We start from the raw sequence: 16482 nt of genomic DNA, 5'->3' as shown, positions 1-16482 counted from the left end.
TCCTGACTTTTCAATACTCCTCGAGAGGTGGATCGTGAATTTTGTATGTGGTCGTCATTGCTGCCAGCACGAAAACCAAATGTTATAGGCTCACTTTCGCTCGGAGGTAATTGCGTTTTGTTGTAACGGAGGTTGGCAGTAAGTTGTAAACTTCAACCAAATCCCTCTCGCAAAAATTCGTTTTATTAAAACTGTAGACAAGAGACCCTCCACCGACTCATGTAGGTAAGGCAACAGTTAAATCGTCAAGTCCCGAAAGTAAAAGCTTCCACCATAGCCGATATACGAGTGGAAGGTCTCTTGTTTCTGATAAAAACATGAGTCTTTGTTTGGATTTCCTACATAGCTCATTTGCTTACACTGTCTGTGGACGCCCGGACGCCCGCCCTTTTTGGCCAGATCCGGGGGGTTTTCAGGCTTTTGTGCGGTCCATCGGGATCGTGAGCTGACGTCGGTAGAATCCATTTGCCGTGGCCTGGAACATAAAAGCTCGCATGTCTCCAAGTTGTGATGCGCTAATGTAATTAAAAATCGCCACCGACGATGGCTCCCTAAGTGCCCACCGCCGACTGCCCAGTGCCGACTGCCTAGTTATTCCTCGACCTGTTCATACTGGTGCCGAGGGTGAGACTACCCAGTTAGCTCTAACGAGGTACTCGGGCCACCTTTATATGTTACGCGGCTTTCGCTGACGAAGGGATGGTAAGAAGTTACGGGAACTCGGAAAATTAGCTCTTTGACCTCTCTTTCTCGGTGTCTCAATGTTGTCACATGGTAAAGGGGTGCAGAAAACGCTCCGGAAGACTGGGGAAAAGGTCATCTTTTTTTAAATTGTTGGGAAATTTTGTGGAAAACCGATGAAAAGAAAAGGTGGAAAGCCTGCAGGCGGGCGCGTGAAAAAGTGGAAAAGCCCCTAAAATGTGGAAGAAGGGACAATTTTGAATGCTCATCAGTCGAGAGTCCAAGAAAAACAGGGGAAAAGGTAATTTTTTTAAATTGTTGGGAAACGTGGAAAACCGATGGAAAAAAATGTGGAAAGCCCGCGGGCGGGCTCGTGAAAAAGTGGAAAAGCCCCAAAAATGTGGGAGGGGGGAAAATTTGGAAGGCTCATCAGTCGAGAGTCCAAGAAAAACATGGGAAAAGGTCATTTTTTTTAAATTGTTGGGAAATTTCGTGGAAAACCGATGAAAAAAAAAAATGTGCAAAGCCGGCGGGCGGGCTCGTGAAAATGTGGATGTTTAGTGGGAGCTTGAAAAACTGGATATTGGCAGTGCTCCCATTCCATATCCGTCTAAAGTTCCGGGATTCGGAACTTTTTGGTTCCAATTTCTCCCACTCCATGACCGTCAGAAGTTCCGGGATTCTTTTCAAATTTGTTTAGAAGCTCCGAGAAAGCTCCAGAAAATGCCTAAGATCCGGAACATTTCCGGAATTTCAAAAGTTCCAGTAAAGAATCAGATAATCTCAAAAGTTCCAAAATTCGGCGCCAGTTTTGGAAAATGGGAGCATTGCATTCTGGGATCACCCTCAAATATTGCGCAAATTTTCTATCAAAAATTCGTTTGGTGATTTATCTGAAAGCAGGAGCAGGTGCCTGACTACCGGAAGGCTCCCTGGCTCCCCTTCTCATCAAAGCGTCGGAATAGGACAGTTGTGCGGTGCGCGATGACTGACGATGATGAGAAGACAGCTCGCCTCTCCCGAGACACGAAATTCATGTGCCATCGCCGCCGCTGATGCTAGTTTTTATCAAAATTAAATTAGCATACATTTCATTTAATTAACGCTGGTCGCTTCCCTCCCCCCCCGTCTCTCTCTTCGGTCCCCTCTCACACCCCGGACCGTCCGCTTTCAGTGACGCTCCGCGAACATTTGATGAAAAATCCTTCGCTCGTTCCTCAAAGCACCGTATTTTTTTGGCTTTTTGGTTGAAAATCAAAGCGCGAGAGGAAATAAAGCAACGCGAAATGCAGCTGATGCTGGCCGATATAGGTGCAATTTGTAAAATGGACGATGGACCCTTAGACAAGGTACGAATTTAAGCAATCTGATACAAGTTTATCAAACAGAATTTCACGAAGAATACGATGCGCACAACGCAAATTACCGAAATCAACTTCTTACGAATATATTTATGTGAACATTGCTCGATTGAGAGGCTTGCTGAAACCGTTGTAGTGCGCGATTTGACTCACGCAGAGCTTTGAGTTTCTTGTGAGCGGGCAGTTCAAATTCCTCGTAACCAATGTGAAATAAAAACGTTAATATCTTCGTTAGGAGTTTGTTTAAGTAATTTTTGATGTGCGAATCGTGCTCTATGTGAAATTCTGACTAGAAAGTATGTATCAGAATGCTTAAATTTGTACCTTGTCTGGTGGTCCATTTGCAAATATAATTTAATATTACTTCATCTGAGAGTTATCTTAAAGATCTGATTTCGCAGTGTTATCATAATTGGTTCCTGACATGGGGAATAGAATCAAAATAAACTTATAAGTAAGTAAATGAACCGCCTAGTGACGTTATCTGTTGGTATCTCCCATTTAAAACATGTGTCCCAGAAAATCAGGTCATTTTGTCGTATATCCTCCAATAATTGTTCAGTTTATAAATCAACGGTCTCCTCGCGTTCAGTTCACTCAGTAGATCCCACTTCATCACGAAATTCATCAAATTTGAAACAACTGCAATTTCTCCGTTGATTTCCAGGATAGAAAAGTGAACATCGCAGTCTTCTTCTGTTTTCATTTCCTTTTCTCCTCCTTTGTAAATGAATTTGCCTGAACCAACTTGCCACTTTCCTCCCTTTTTTAGTCATATTATGGAGTGTCTTTTTCGTCTTCGGTGAGTCAGTGGCGACGGCAGGGCACCCCTAGTACTGGGCATCGGGCAGTGCAGGATTGCCGTAGTCAGGGTATACCGGGAAATGTCAGGGAATTTTAAAAAGCTATAGGGAAACCTGGAAATGTCAGGGAAAAATTGTTGAGTCACCTTAGTTGTATTCTTGAATAGATTTGACGTTTCGAACAAAAAATGTTGCACGAAAACTAATTATGTATTTTTAATCGTCTGCTATACCTTCAATTGTCAGGGAATCTGACCAAAAGTCGGGGACATCAGGGAAATGTCAGGGAATTTTGAAAATTCAGGGGAAACCTGGAAATGTCAGGGAAAAATTGTTAAGTCACCTTATTTGTTTTCTTGAATGGGTTTGACGTTTCGAACACCAAATGCCCGAGAACTAATTATGTCTTTTTAAACGTCTGGCATACCTTCAATTGTCAGGGAATGGACCACTGTAGAGAAGGTACAAATTTAAAGATTTTGATACATGTTATTTTAATCAGAATTTCACGTAAAACAAGATTCTTGTATCGAAAATTACCGAAATTATTTCCTATCCAAGATATTGGCGATTTTATTATCACACGAAACTCAATACTCTACGTGAGTCCAATTATTGCATACTACAACAGTTTCGGCAGGCTTCTCAATCCAGCACTGCTCATTTCCTACGCCGTGTTGTTCAAACTATAAACAACTTGCCACAGCTGAGCCAAAGCGTCAAGATTGAGGTTGCTAAGTTTTCATATCGCAGAAAGTGTCATGGTAATTTTGAGTGTGCAATTTGACTCACGTTGACCATTGAGTTTTCATGAGCGGGAGGTTTGAATTCACGCGTCAATAAACATTAAAAATATATATTGGTTAGGAGTTAGTTTAGTAATTTTCGTTGCGCAAATCGTGTTCTACACGAAATTTTGGTTAAGAAACTTGTAGTAGAATGCTTAAATTCGTACCTTGTCCAGTGGTCCATTTAACTAAAACGTGTCAGGGACATCAGGGAAATGTGAGGGAATTTAATTTTCTAGATTCGGCGGCAACACTGTCCAAGACGGTAGATCGGCCTTTGTTTTTTTCTTGAGGGCAGGCATGGAATGAGACAGAAAACGTAACGGCTGCGCTGCCTTGCTAAGGAAAAACGTCGTATGAACCTCCAGGCGTTGCCAAATTTCCTTTGATAAAACTCGAATTTCCTGGTCAACTTATGTATACTTACCTTCCAATTTTTCAGAAATTTTGTTCGCAATTTCATGTAATGTCCCTGGACATTTCAAGGCAAAATATTCATATATTTCCTCAAAAATAAACATTTTATCGAAGGAAATTTGGCAACTCTCGAATGTTCATACGGCGTTCTTCCTTCAGCACGACAGTGCGGCAGGAATGACACGAGCCCGTGTGGTGTGTGGTGCGTGGGTCAGGAGCCACAGCCGCACAGTGGATCGAGTCCATCAGAGAGGTCGGACATAAAATTTTCGACCAAAACTGCAAATTTGGATGTTTATCTCGTCACATTTTAAATTTCAAGTGGTGATTTTGGAAGAAAATTTCACGAGGAAACCACTCTTAGAGCCTCGAAGTTGTGTACAAACGGAGTCGTAATCGTTTAAAGTTTCCAAATTTGGTCCGAGCTCTCCTATTGACTCGAGCCACTGTGGGCCGGCTGCGGCTGTGGCTGGCTGCAGCGGCACCGCAGCGCAGCGCAGCCGAGAGGGAAGAGGAACACACGGAGAGAATTCGACTCAAGGCTGCCCGGTCTATTTTTACTCGACCAGTAGCCATTAGAATAATGCTACACTTACTCGGAATAAATCATCGATTTTATTCAATTATTTGCTCATAAATACGCCTCTCCTTGCCCTGCCCCCCGCCCCCGCCCCCGTGCTCTCGTCGCACGCTTTCTCATTTTCTGCGGCTTTTCTCCTCGCCCGCGTTGACGCTCCTCTCCCCGGCTCCCCGGATGAGTGGAGGCGTTTGCCGTTCGTATTTGTGCCGACGCATATTTCACTTTCGCTCGCCAGCATCGTGCCATTCGGAGCCCCGTGTGCGCCTGTGCGGAGCGCGGGCACCGCATCCGCGAAAACGGTCGTCGCCCTTCCTCGTCACCCAAGTATGACGTCGATGTTAACGTGACGTCACAGGGAGGAGTGCACTGAGGAGCGCATGCCGTTTTTCAAAAATCCCCTCGGAATGGACATGTTGCATGCACCAGAAAAAAAAAAAAAAAACACATTGGATCTAGAGTCCAGACTCTTAAAAACATCGACAAGAAAAAGTACTCTTGATTCAATCAGAATCTAGCTTAAATCAAGAACCGAGCCTCTTAATTGAAGGGGATTTCGTTTTGATTCAAGCAAAAATCCGATCGAATCAAGAGTATTTTTTCTTGTCAATTTTTTCAAGAGTCTGGACTCTAGATCCAATGTGTTTTTTTTTCCAGTGTGTGTGAAGAATTTGCGATTTGATTATTGATTCTGATGTAAAAGTTCGCGAGAAACAAGATGGTGTGCCACTGGTTTTCTCTGAAATCAACTCCCAAGCTCAAAAAAGCTCTCAAGTTGAGGCCAAAGTGGAGGGGATATCCCACGCTATCCTGAGAGTCCACGTCTACATCAAGACAAACTCTCCGTGCATAGATAGGGAGCAAATACATTGACAGGGCTGCCACTTTGTTTGGGGACTCTAAAACTGAAGACACGGCAACCCTGCTCATGTATTTGCTCCCTATCTTCGCATGGGTTTGTCTTGATGTACCTAGACGAGCACTCACAAAATTGGTATTCTCTACCTCAATTTGTTCAAAAGTCACATGGGGGATGTCTGATGATGCGTTATACTTTTGGATCATCCTGTATAAAGTGTCATGCCAGTCCTGTCAAACGGACTTGTGGTTAAAATGGACGGAATGTATGATAGAACTTGCATCAGTCATTACTTTGTACCTAGATGTTATTTTTAATGTCCATAAAAGTAACTGATAACAGCAATCATAATATAATATTTTTCAACGTATATCTTAAGGTATGTTAGCATTAAGTTTGTAGGACATTGCGTGCCTGTATATAGAGCTGAGCCTCTTGAGCCCTCGATCGGTGAAAAATAACGACGAGTTCCTTTACCGTCGTTAATAAATTATTTTACACTCGAATTTTCCCTGTTTTCCTCGTTGGTATTATTAAATACCAGCACTTACGCTCCGAAGCTTCATAATTTATCGCCAAAATGCACCCTGGACCTTATCAAAACGGAGCTCAGGAAGTAATTTGAAATGCTCATTCTAAAAGCAAATTTTTGCGATCTCAAGCAGGAAAATGAATCTGTTTGAAGTAGGATCAAAGAACAGACCCGTAGGTACTCAAATTAGACAGGGTTTGGCATGAGAATGGTGTTCAATGGACCACCAGACGATTAAATGCAGATTGAACTTCCTACTGACATTTTTCCATATCTAAAGTTACGCAAAACATGTTGATCATATTGGAAACTTTCAAAATTAACTCCCGAGTTAGAAGTTAACGTTTACAATTCAAGCTAACAAAAAATTTAGTATCAGTAGTAGGTATCCGGGATCCAGCTAATTGCATCTGTAGAGTTGCATTTTTCTCAGAGCAAATTCGTCAAGGTAAGTTTCAAATTCATAAAATCAAAAGGTACTTGATATTTTTTAAGGTTTTTATTAAATGATTGATGAGCTGATTTTGTTTTTTCGTCGGTTACAGAAATGCTCTGAGTATTCGGCATCCTTGGTTCCAACTTTTGCTCGAACAGAACCTCCAGACACTCAGGTAATTTTTATTTACTCCTCTCAACGCATGCTTCACCAAAACCTCGAGTCTTATGTAAAACGTATCTTGGGCTGCAAGTTTACAGCTAGGATATTCCTTGACTTCACTTTGTTCTCAAATTTTCCCCTTGTTCTTAGAGATAGAAACAGTCGCATTCTTGTATTTCCATCTCATATTTCACTGTTATAGAGGATTACTGATCAGTGTTATTGCAGATTGCACAAAATTTCTGGTGATTTTTCTTCACTTTTCCAATCATATTCTAAAAAAATGATCAACAATAGCCTTGTTTTTTTTATTACTTAGTGACACTCTCGTGAACGAACAAGAGAAAAATAGAAATTCTGAAACGCTGAAATTGAGAAAAATATTTCCATAGTTTCGCTGTTGATTTTTTTTAACATCTTAAAAAATTATCTTAAGAAGTTTTTTTTTTAAAAGAAGTAGCAGTATCGGTAAAATTAGTACTACTACCACCATAATTCTCATTTGTACAGTAGTTTTTCCACTTCTTTACAGTTAAGGAGCACACGTTAATTCTTTCCCTCATAATGTGTCTCACATTCTGCCTAATTTGCCTCTAATAACTGTGATGGCAATTGAAGCGGCTTGGAAGCACGAACAGTTACGCTCCGTAAATTTGCCTCTTCTGCACAGCCCACGCAAAGAACACAACAAAAATCATGCCTTTTTCACTTTCACTTGACCCCAATGTGTTACACGCCGGTGCCTAATTTTTGTTTTTCACTATATCAGTTTATTGTTGTTTTTCATTTATAATTCATTTTTCGATTCAACAAAAGTAGTCTGACAAACATAGCCTGAGCGCTGTGCGAAGCACAGATAGTTCTTTTAGTTTTTAAAAAGTTATTTCTAGTTTTTTCCAATAGTACCTGTCAAATTTTTCAATCTCTCAATTTAATCTTGAATATTTTGTATGAAGTCGGTATGTTTTTCACTTTTCACCTTAAATTTTTTTGAAAAGATATACTCCTAATCTTTTACATGTTCCTGAAGAATTGAAAGGGACTGTCATTTTAAAAAACTCTGGAATAATGGCCCATCCAGAATAAACTCCTCTGTCCTTTCACCAACTAATTCAAAAAGGGAAGTGAATTGCGAAGTTAAATGCATGCACAGAATCCACCAGCGTTGTAGTGTCTGATTTTGGAATCTTAGAAAACACGTCTTAGTAACTGATGAGAAAACAGAGACTCTCCTTTGCGTGCTTCAGCCAGAAAGTCAGGTCAAAGATTATTTAAGTTAGTAAATATTCTTGAAAGTCCATGCATAATGCTAAGTACCTGTACTTACTTTTGCTTTAGTGGCTTATACATCCTGCAAAATTGATTACTCAAGTTCTGCTCACTTCTGCTCTACTTTGAGTATTAAAACCATGTGTACCCTTTCACTATTTCTTCCTTTTTTTCTTCTAAACATTTATTTAATCACTTGCAAACTGGGCTGGGTATCCCACAAAATTGATTATTAAAGTATGTATAGCACACTTCTGATCTACTCCCAGCATTAAAAACTCAGTGTTACTGTTTACTATTTTTTTCTTTTTTTCTTTCTTTAAAGCTGAATAAGCTTCAAGCTTTATCCCTTAATTGAATCAGTGAGAACGAAAGAAAACACACCAACTCGAAAAAACGAAAATTATGAAGACACACAAAACTGCTCAGTAGGTGGAGAAGTTAGTCCAAGAAAAAGATTTTCGGTGCTAAAAGGCAAATACTCAAGGACGCTTTAAAGGTCCAAGTTGGAAAATATGTGCTAACTTCAATGACCGTAATGAAAATTGACTGTTTTCAATAAATTTGAGATATTTCGAGTTACTGAGTTGGTTTTTTTTCGTTCTCACTGTTTCAATTAGCTGTAATGTCGGTTTGGTGGTTCTACCATTTCAATGAGTTCCAATAACTGTGAAAGGGGTATAAAACACCTCTAAGATTGAGACAAAAATTTTGACTTGACGCCATAGCCTTGGTGCTTGTTTTGTCAAGACAAAAATACTCATTTTAAGGGGAGGAAACGCATTTGGAGTAAAGTCTCTCTTTCAGAGTCAATGAGTCTACTCATTTCCTTTGATGAAGTATGAATTCTCTCTCTTTCCCCAGCAGCCACTCTGGATTTTTTTCTGCCCCATCTCTTGGGAACGTTTTGTTCACACTAGCAATATACATTAATACCTGTATTTATTTGATTTTTCCAATAGGTAACCAAATCAGTGATCTCACTTCTTAAATATTACGACTGGAAAAAATTTAGTATATTATATGAAGAAAGCTGGACTCCTGTGGCAGAATCGTTAAAGGCAGCAATGCCTAAAAACAACTTAACTTACAATCATTACAAATTGGTTGTGGATAGACATAAATGCTGCGAAGAGCAAAAACCCTGCTGTAATCAAGTCTTTTGGCATAAGGAAGTAGAAGAAATGCGAAATAAAACTAGAAGTAAGCAGATCTCCTATTTAATTTTTCCTTTTGAACATTGATTGCATGTTAGAAATTACTTATCAATGCGCCGCATCCGTGACAATCTAGGAATCTCTCAGTTTTTGCTTTTTGACTATTCAAGTACACGTCAATTATCACCACAGGAACTCCTCAGATCAATTTGTTTGATGACAGCTTTATTTTTGACACGTAACAAGCTTTCACACATTTCTGACTAGAAATGTTCCAGTGACTTTATAATTATTTTGTGACTATCAAGTAAATTGTCCATCAGAGTAGAGTTAAAATTTGAAAATTGAAAGAGGATAATCAGACATATATCTATCATTCATTCAAACCCTTGAATGTTCTTAATGTGGTACTGCAAAGAGTACTGCTGGGTGTGGCCTTGCAGCCTACTTCATGTTGTTGCTTTTTAGTACAGCAGAGTAAGGGTGTGGTCCCTCAGGGTTGAAGATATTTTCCTCTAATTTCATATAGCCATCACACATGTCTATGTCCTTTGAATATTATATCATTTCTGTAAGCTCCATTTCATACTTTTCACAGTCTCATACCTCTTTCAGTGTCCCAATTTTTTGCCTTCCGAAATATTTTTAAGGATGCATATTCAGGAAGGAGGGGACAACAGTTAGAACGTTCAGTGGAAAATAGTTGCAAGTACAATTTATGAAAATAATATATTTTAATGACTGACTAATCTCTAATCAGCAGATTTTTTTTTAATCTTGTGGGATTTTGTCTTAAATGTAGTTTGACTTAACAAGATTTCACTGAATATTTTTGTTCATGTTCAATGGAAAAATGTAGCTTCTGGACAGTTACAGTCATTTTCATTTAATCTGAAGTATAAACCATCATAACAATGTTCTGCATTTTTATAAAAGGGGCCATTTGAGGTGGTTTCTGTGTAATTTTCTCTGAAAATGTTCAATGTTTGTTGGCAGTCTTTGTTTTTTTGGGAGCAACAGATAATCTAATTGATATGATGGCCACCATGCAAGCCCTGCAAATGTTTGAAAATGGAGAGTACATGGTCATCTACGTTGATATGAACACCTATTCTCTCAAAGATGCACACAAATATCTATGGAGTAAGTTCGCCTAAAAGCCATTGTCTTCCGTCTCTATACATTATCAATATAATCACAGCAGTGATAAATCTGAGTTTTATGTTAACCCTATGAGGATCTCTTAATGAAGGAGATGATTTCAATATTTTTTTATATTTTTCGCTTTCTCATTTTTCCTCATTTTTTTTTTCAGTAAAACGTCATTGAGTTAGGCTATTACATAATTTTGATGAAGATGGGGCAGATTGAGGAAGAAATATTAATGCTCAATTGATATTGAAAATTGCACTCTTTATTGAGTCATGTACTTTACACAAAAACAATTGTTCAATGCAGACTGGCTAGATTGCTGTTTTTTTTCTGCTTAATTACATTTTTTCTCTTTTGTTCCAAGACAGAGGTACATCATATATTTTTAAGAAAAATAGTTCTGATCTGAGAGGAATTTGTTTAATTTTTCTCAATTTCAGATATGCATTTTTGTTTTCTTCTTCATTTTGCTCGGTTTGCAATGGAATCGTTGTGGCATTAGGTACACCATTTCAAAGACTTAGTGAGGCTGTGACTTGAAATGCAGTACAGTGAAATAAATAGGTCTACTTATCATTAGTATTTTTAAGGAATGAAAATTTTCAAATCAGATGGAAAAAAAATTGTTGGTGCACACAAGAGGCTATGCCATGGCCTACGCCAAAGGAGAAGCCATAATCATTTACAAATAACGTCATGCTAGTGGAGGAAACTCCAACAATATATAACATGTATTCTTATGGGAGAACGCATGATGCGTGTTCGTCTCGTGCTGATATCTTTTCAGGGGTTGATCTGATGCAAAAATCCACGAGAACCTTTTTACCCTTAAGTACTGATCAATGAGGGAAATCACACATCTGATTTTATGTTCTCTCGTTCAAATTTCAAAGGTTGGGTTCAGAAAATGTTTACACATCCAATGAATATACAGTAGCCGCTCGATAATTCGAAGTTGGAGGGACCAGGGAACGAGTTTTTGAATTGGCAAATTTTCGAATTATGGAGAGCGGTGACGAAAAAATTTGAAACAAAGAGAGTTTCAAATTAGCTCTATAATTCGAAGTGGTGGAACCAAACGCTCTATAATTGGAATCAGATAACCAGAGGATTTAATCGTAAATTCCTCTGTTCTCCGTCCGTCAGGCATTGACATATGTATGTTAATCAAAACAACCGCCTCGAGCCTTCAAATTGTAGAGGGCCCGGCGCAGATATTTTGAATTACAGAGCTTTTCACAAGCCGTTTTTCCACCGATAAATTAGAATTACCGAGGGGGTAAAAATACACTGAATTTTTTTAATTGACGCGATTTCCCCAAGGGGATCAGTGTCGCCGTCGAATTATTGAGCTTCAAATTATCGAGCGGCTACTGTAGTTCTGATGAAGGTAATAAAGGAAATGTTTTCAATGAATCCAATCAAATGGAATTTAAATCTAAAAGTGATTTAAGTTTGTTACGGCTGCTAATAAACTGATGAGAATTGCTCATGAAAAACAATTCAATTAATTTCTCTTACTAGTATCCTAGTCTTAATTCTAAGTCCAGTGTTTTCTGATTGAAAATCTACTGTGCTCTTCTGCCTCTTTTTATTTGTCTGCATTTTGTTGCAGCATTTAATCAGTTGGATGAGAAAAAAACCTGTTCTGAGCCGGGGTTTGAGAAGTGGGGAAAGTCACTTTTAGTCATAGTTCTGTCTGAACCAGTTCAAAGTTATGAAAATTTCACCCAGAAAGTGCGGCAGTATAATCTACTACCACCCTTCAACTTTGTTACGCCTCCTATTTTTGATAGAAGTTCTTATATCAAAGTAAGATACCTATGCTATTTTTTTTATAGAACTTTAAGTCAATGAAGAAGGTTTTAATTTCTCATTTGTGCTATCCAGAAGAGTTTGTCCTTTATAGTAAGTTTTGCAAAAGCAAAAGTTGCCCTCAATTGTTTACCTGCTATATTGTCATTCCCTCAACTTAATTCTAACATAGACTCATCAAAAATCCCTACCCATTTTCTGTTTTTTCAAGAGGATACTAACTGCTATGTGGCATTTGGGTTTTGTAGAACGCCAGAGTGCGTTGTAAAGCGACTTTATATATATATACTAACTGTTATAAAACTCTGATTATACTCCTCAAGCCATGAAGAGCATTCTCAGAAAATTAAAGTTGAAGATTTTCATTTGTTTTTCTCGGGAGGGGGGTTTGGACATGAAAGGAAGTTTTGGAGCATCACCATCAAAGTAGATTTTCTCATTTACTTATTGCATCTCAAAATATTGGTGTCTCAATGTCAAATGGTGGGTTGGGGGGGGGGGGATAGCGTTGTGTCAGCAGCAAATATCATGACAAATAACAGCTAATTGAATAAAGTGTAACAAGTCCCAGAGACTGTGCCATGTTTGAAATTAAGGTTGGATAGAAAGAGCCGAATCCAGTCCCACACGCTTGACCAATGCAGCAGTTGGGAGGATGAGGGAAGGGAGTGTGAAGAGAAGCATGCCTTTGCCAGAACAGGGTTCAGCTTTGGTAGCTAGCATTAGTCTCTGAAAGTGTCTTTTTGGGGAATTTTTTCACTGTCCTGCGGGACGATTATTGAAATTGATAGACAAAGCTATAGACAAAGAAGACAAAAGAGATATGGAGAGATCGCCTATTGGTGGAAGCGGGTGGTTGCAATGGACAAAGGAGGTAGGTAATAGACTAACTAACGGCAACCCACGAGGGACCCGATAGTTAGTCCATCATTTTCTCCTTTAGTCTATAGGAATCACCCATTTCAACCAATAGGATAGCTCCATACTCCCTATGTCTTTTTTGTCTATGGCTTTGTCTATCAATTTCAATAATTGGCCTGCACTAGCTCTATCGGGAAAAACGTCAAAGTAGTTAATTTTAAATTGTCAGGAGAGTCTATAAAAAAAAGAGAAGAAAAAGAAGGCAGCTTTGAAAATTTTCCTCGTAAGTATGGCAATCTCTATAGGCTTTTAGGACAAGTAATTTATATCTGCACTTAAGAGCTGGAACCAGTAGAATCACAGAACTGCCAAATGGTCCCTGTTTAAGGGCATTGATCTTGAACTAGATGACGATCTCAAGCCTTGAACTAAAAAATCAACGTATTATTTGCATGAATGGCCATCATACCATGCAATGCTGGTAAGATGTTCGAGTACTAAAATAAGTCCCTTAAGCCTATTCGGGGTATGATTAATAAACTTACAAGGACCCTAAATCGTTGGTGCCCAAAAAACTTGGAATCAATTATTTTTTTTTCGAGAGACCAAGAAACCTCACAAGGTTGTTCGTAAGTTGAGCGGCAACATTCCCTGTAAGATCAATGTTTTCTTTCTCAATCAATACTCTTATTCCCTTAATCTTATTTTATACCAACTTCCAGTACTGCAACTCTTTAAGAAAACATCATTTGGTTCTTCCCTATGATTTCATTTGTTTCTTTTATCAATCAACAGAAACGGATCGTCCCAAGTATAAATACTGAGCAAATAGCAATGTTTCTTAAGAATTCAATCCTTTTGATCCTATGTATTTAAAAAAAAAAATCCTATAACTCATTCGAATTAACATAGTTAACTTCTAGAGCTCATAAGTTTTGGACGCTTATGGCCTTTAAAAATAATCGGTTCAATTAAAGAATTGATTCTCATACCTTTAATTCTTTTGTTTTTAGTTTGTTACAGTTTATGCTGCATATCTTTATGACTCTGTAAAGCTGTACGCACACGCCTTAGACTCTTTATTGCGGCAGGAACCTGTTTTGAACCCTGATGTTATCAAGAAAGTAGCATCTAATGGCACGCGAATCATAGAAACCATTATTACAAAAGAACATTATCAAAGTGAGTCTCATTTTCTGATTTAATCGGTTCGTTGAATGTTTTTGTCTCGGCAGTTTGTATTTGACATGGTTCACTTGAACAGAACCATGATATCATTTTTTTCCGTATGCATACATTGCTCATATGCACTTGTATGCATTGCAGAAATTATGCCTTCGAAGATTCAAAAAGGCTCTCCTAATCCATGTCGATCGTAATTTTTAAAATATGCTGTTTTCGTAAGTAAAATTTAACCCTCTATGGCATGAATTAATTTTAGATCTCAGATTCTGGGGGAGATTAATCTTTTTTGTAGCCTACACATAAAACATAGAGTACAACATTTTAAAGATTAGGGAATCTGTTATTCGATAAAAGAAAAAACTAATGAAAATTTGCAAAATTATGCCACAGTGGAAAAATTCAAGTTTTAAAAACCCCCAAAATATGTTGTTATGCAATTTGTAACGCTATGCCACAGAGGGTTAAACACAAAAACATGTGCACATGAGATATTTCGGAGACAGAGTGAACAGTCACACAACCAGAAATATCACTCCATTTTCTATTGCAGCCACTAGTACAACAGACAACCCTGTAGACAGCCTTTCTTGTTATTTTGAAATACATTTAGGGCAAATTGTGGTAAAATATTTCTCAAATTGATACCTAACTTTCCTAGATGATTGGACACAGAAAATACACAATGAGCTAGGAAAAATCACAGTCAGTAGGGACTCACCTACCAATTGTTCTCATTGCACATGAGTTTGATCTCACATGAATCAGTCAATTGATGGCTGCAGTTGAATAATGCATGCAGTGGAGTCTTGATTATCCAAACTGCCATCATCCGGATCGTCGATTATCCGGACTGATCTGGCAGCTATACGCGGCCAAAATACCCAGCACTAGCAGTCAAAAAGTCCTTGAAAGAAATGAATTTGCTGAGAAAAGAGAGATTTAAGATCAACAATGCTGCATGTCATCCGTCTAAGCTTATAAGAGTGGAAACATCTCAAGGTCATATTTTTTCTTGTAAACGTAACTTCTATTGGTCTCAGACATTGGTTTTTAATTTTCCAATCATCCGACTTTGGTCGGTTTCCAATTAATCCACATAATCGTTACTCAATCATATCTCTGATCTCAACATAGCAAGTCTCTGCTCATATTTGACTTTGATGAAAGAAATCGAACCAACAGTTTTTATCAAAATTTTCTGTGAATTATTTGCCAAGAAATATTTGATGAGTTTTCTTTTAAGAAAATAAAACATCGGAGATTTTTAAAAATTGCAATTGAGGTGTGCTTTTTTAGCATATAGTCATGTGCAGTGCTGATTTCCTATTTCTCTGCTTCAATTTGATGAAACTTAATCAAGCTCTCTTAAGGCTCTTTACTCAATTTTGAACTTTGTAAATGCCACAAAAAGTTCCACTAGAAACATTTTCAAAATCTGAAATTCCAGCTACGTGTCACTAATCTATTTTGCCTTTTTATCAAACCATGAAAGTTCTGTATGATATTTTTGATCGTTATTCAGTTTCAAAATGAAGTAATATGCGCTAATTATTTGGTTATTAGGTATTACAGGAGCGACAATCAGATTGGATAAGAACGGAGACTCAGAGGGGAATTTTTCTGTTTTAGCTTTGAAACCGCACCGTTTTAGTGAAAAGAATTTCTCCTGCGGCCACTTCATGGTGCCTGTGGGTCAATTTTACAGCGGAAACATCAATTCTAGTTTGCCAGTGAGTCAGTTAAATAGTAAGAATCACTTTCAACTGTTATTTCATTAACAATAATACCAACTTACTTAACTTCTCTTAAAGAAATCCATTGTGCAAGTTTATTTGTCATCGACAGACTCAGTATCACGTTTTACCAATTGACTTGTGCCTCGTATATTAAATTTTGTAAATTCTGAATAAAATCTCAGTTAATCTCAATTTTTTCAAGTTACATCAGATGATTAAGGGTATTGCTGTCAGTTTTAGAAACTATCGAAACAAGAGGTATTTTAAACATTGAAAGTAGGGTGCACTTTATATGGGATAGTATTTTTAAAATATATGTTGGAACATTCATTCGTAAAGTTATTGAAAAATAATACTGCAATAAGTGTAATAAATCCAAGCGCATCAAAATATTTGATGTAATTTGTTTTGACGCTCCAACATTTATTTTTTTTTAAATTATGGTTCTGTTAAATTATTTCCCCATAAAAGATGCTCATTCGCTGAGATTTATTAGTTAGGTAATTCGTTCGGCCATTGATTTTATCTTTTGTTTTTACCTTAACTATCTGGTATGATGTAATTTCTAAAAAAGTAGTTTTACAATTTTTATCAGTGAACATATTTCAAATTGGAGGGGGGGAGGGTTGAGAGCCCCGCACATTGCTCATGAGAATGTGCACCCTCACCTATTTCCACTTTTTTTATTGCA

At 38.0% G+C, this 16482-nt stretch overlaps 1 protein-coding gene across 2 annotated transcripts in view; it reads left to right on the top strand.

Moving 5' to 3' along the window:
• Positions 1-16482, top strand: part of LOC109037403 (receptor-type guanylate cyclase Gyc76C) — a 98621-nt gene that overhangs the window by 61366 nt on the left and 20773 nt on the right. Inside the window, exons 5-10 of one of the 2 annotated variants that reach the window (XM_019052054.2) lie at positions 6564-6629; positions 8848-9088; positions 10039-10185; positions 11810-12006; positions 13884-14052; positions 15685-15785. In XM_019052054.2, the coding sequence (XP_018907599.2) occupies positions 6564-6629; positions 8848-9088; positions 10039-10185; positions 11810-12006; positions 13884-14052; positions 15685-15785 (921 nt within the window). Of the gene's footprint in view, positions 1-6563; positions 6630-8847; positions 9089-10038; positions 10186-11809; positions 12007-13883; positions 14053-15618; positions 15786-16482 lie in introns of both variants that reach the window. The other variant, XM_019052053.2, reaches the window with a different exon arrangement.

Source organism: Bemisia tabaci, chromosome 5, assembly GCF_918797505.1.
Source record: "Bemisia tabaci chromosome 5, PGI_BMITA_v3".
Taxonomy (NCBI): domain Eukaryota; kingdom Metazoa; phylum Arthropoda; class Insecta; order Hemiptera; family Aleyrodidae; genus Bemisia; species Bemisia tabaci.
Note: the sequence above shows the minus strand (reverse complement) of the source record. Positions and strands in the feature narration are given on the sequence as shown.